The sequence below is a fragment of the Amphimedon queenslandica genome, unplaced genomic scaffold, assembly GCF_000090795.2.
Source record: "Amphimedon queenslandica unplaced genomic scaffold, v1.1 AMPQUscaffold_13437, whole genome shotgun sequence".
Taxonomy (NCBI): Eukaryota; Metazoa; Porifera; class Demospongiae; order Haplosclerida; family Niphatidae; genus Amphimedon; species Amphimedon queenslandica.
The window spans coordinates 114,259-117,196 of record NW_003546327.1 but is presented as its reverse complement, the minus strand read 5'-3'; the positions used below and the strand labels follow the sequence as shown (position 1 = coordinate 117,196).

The window sequence follows — 2,938 nt, the reverse complement described above, 5'->3', positions numbered from 1 at the left end:
ATTGTAGTTTTGAATGTTGTTTTTTAAATGTTGATTGTTGACCCATTCTGCCTGTGTTTGGGTGTGTGTGTGTATTATATATTATATGTGATATAATAGATATTATATTATATGTAGTCTATCAGTTTATTCCATTGTTGTGGTCATGTCCTTGTAAAGGATTCAGCTGGAGTTTTTTTTTTTTATCCAGTGTGTGCAGCAGGCATAAATTTAATTCTTGCAGCTGTTGTAAATGGCAATTAAGGTTTGTTGTATGTAACTATGCCAGTCTTGGATTTGGTTCATTGGTTGTCTAGTCCCTTTGCATGAGATTTGGGACAAATTTGCAGTGAGCAGTCATTTTTTCTTGTTTTTGCTTCTTTTTGTTCAATATTGGGATATGTATTGATACATACATGTGCATGCGCATGCATGATTTAAGGATGGACATGTAGTATTATTATTAATTGTGTTATTTTTCATTTTTAGTGGTATTAAGTTCAGGGGTATGGGAGGAGCTTAGGAAGATCAAGGACCCCTTGTTGCAGCAACTGGTGCTGAAGCTGAAAGATACCATCATGCACTCAAGAGCAGACAGTACTATCGAGAAATATACCAGGGCTTTTCTTAGGTGGGTGCAGTGGGCTGAGTCTAGAGATAGTTTTGGAAAGCTCCCAGTTAATCCGCTTCACTTTGCACTGTATTTACAGCACCTTGGATCTCTGACGCAATCTAGGTCAGCGGTGGAGGAAGCTACCAATGCTGTTTCCTGGTTTAGCCAAACTGCTGGATATACCTCGATTTCTCAGGATCCTTTCGTGAAGATGGCTCTGGCTGGTCTGCAAAGGAGTCTCTCTAAGCCTAGGAGGAAGAAGGAGCCAGTGTCGCCGGTCATGTTAAAGGAGATGGTAGATTCGCTTGACCAGGATCCATCCTTATCTGATGTGAGAGCAGTGGCAATAGCATTTATTGCATTTTACGGGTTTTTACGCTTTGATGAGGTGGTAAAGCTAAGATGCTGTGATGTAAGGTTTTTGTCAGACCACATGGTGATCAAAATTGTATCGAGCAAGACGGATCAATATCGACAAGGGGATGAAGTGGTCATTGCACGTTCTGGGTCCTCATTGTGTCCTGTCGGACGGTTGGAGCTATATTGCCGCATGGCACGGGTTGATTCGCAAAGTGCAGAGTGCTTATTTAGAGGTATTGTGAAGTCAAAAAATGGTGAGAGATTACGTTCCTTGGGGTCGCTCTCTTATTCGAGGATTAGAGAGATTTTAATGGGAAAGATTAAAGCACTGGGATACGATCCTGCGGACTATGGGACACACAGTTTTCGGTCTGGAGGAGCTTCGTTAGCGGCTAATAGGGGAGTGCCTGATAGATTATTTAAAAAGCATGGTCGCTGGAAGTCGGAATCAGCTAAAGACGGTTACATTAAGGACAGCCTTTCGGCTAGGTTGGATGTCTCTAGAAAGCTGCTGTTGTAAGTGTCATTTGTATGTGTAGGGAGTAGCTTGAAGTTGATACCCTTTCTTTGTTGCCTACTAGTGTGTTGGTACTTTTTGTATTGATCTAAAAAATGTCTTTAAGGCCTGCACTGGCCCCTGACCTCAATGTGTTCAAGAGTGGGTGTAGGGGGGAGTGGTATGATATGGGAGGTATATTTTCTGACGGTTGAATATAATGAATTAGGCAGAAAATAAGCTCCCACAGTAATAATAGAGCACACCTATGGGTGTGGTTTATCCTAGATGTTATATAGTGTGCAATTATGCACGTGTTCTGCAGTCTACAGTGTGGCAGAAGTGCAGGCAATCTAGACTAAAGACATTCATTTTTCTATTCCATATATTCTTTTCCCACCCTCCCGCCCCCCTTTCTTTTCTATAATAGGTTCATATTATTGTATATTGTGTAGTGTTAATGGATAGCATAATGATTTTGTTGGTTCTTTCCTTAATTGTCGTTTAGTTAGGTATGGTCTGAGCTGCTGGCTTACAGTTACTCGCTTTCTTCTTATAGGAACTCATGAAGTTTTTTGTGTTAGGCTCTTCTCGAAAGATTATTATTATTATTATTATTATTGTAATTTAGCGATTATTATTATTAAGCCTTATTTGCATTTGTAGGAATTTTTGGTTTGTGTTTTTCTTTTTATATATATATTTTTTTGGGTCACAGGGTTGTGGTCATGGTTTTTTCCACCGTATAATAAAAAAATAAAAAATAAAAATAAAAAGAAAAATACGGTGGTTCTTTTCCTGGGGGGTGCTTTAGGACCCTAGCCCCCCCGAATAATGCACTACTGACCGGGGTCCTCTTCCCTTAGTGGCTCATCTTAATCTACTAGTGTGTTGGTACTTTTTGTATTGATCTAAAAAATGTCTTTAAGGCCTGCACTGGCCCCTGACCTCAATGTGTTCAAGAGTGGGTGTAGGGGGGAGTGGTATGATATGGGAGGATCTAGGAAGCAACTTTACTGCTGTAAACGAATGAGGCTCATTAATTTTTGCCATACGGAAGTAATTATGACGTCAAAAAGTGACGTCACTGAAACCGCTTTATAAACGAATGATAAAGTCCAATAAAAATGCAGCTGCTGGATTAGTGTAAACACCTGAAAACAGTCATAGCAAAAACGATGCAGATTAGGCTAGCGTCGTCGTGTAAACCAGGCCTTAATTAAAATTCAGGGTTCTACCAGGGATATAATAGACTAACGTAACCGGGATTGGTTACGGACCGGAAGTTAATTATCAGACTCTGTTATTATTCATTAAAATTAATGGCAGCAATCAATGGCATCTTAGCAAAATGGCTGAATGTAAATTGTTATAACTAAAAAACCAGCAACAAGGAAAATTTAAAAACAACTTTAAACAATGTAAAAACATGTAAAGAGTCTCTTTATTGTAGTTTCATAGCAATAGAATGTAGTCTATTCTCCTGAGAG

The 2,938-nt window shown here is 39.4% G+C and overlaps 1 protein-coding gene across 4 annotated transcripts; it reads left to right on the top strand.

Moving 5' to 3' along the window:
- The first annotated feature begins 19 nt into the window (after positions 1-19).
- LOC109581484 (uncharacterized) lies at positions 20-2,401 on the top strand. 4 transcript variants are annotated; one of them, XM_019995615.1, is made up of 4 exons: positions 20-244; positions 469-610; positions 690-1,468; positions 2,008-2,401. In XM_019995615.1, exons 3-4 carry the CDS (start codon positions 804-806, stop codon positions 2,015-2,017), a joined length of 675 nt encoding a protein of 224 aa, XP_019851174.1. In that variant the 5' UTR covers positions 20-244; positions 469-610; positions 690-803; the 3' UTR covers positions 2,018-2,401. The 4 variants fall into 4 exon arrangements, with proteins under 4 accessions (XP_019851174.1, XP_019851173.1, XP_019851171.1 ...); XM_019995614.1 differs by having other exon boundaries at positions 469-1,468; XM_019995612.1 differs by having other exon boundaries at positions 20-328; positions 469-1,468.
- Positions 2,402-2,938: the final 537 nt, after the last annotated feature.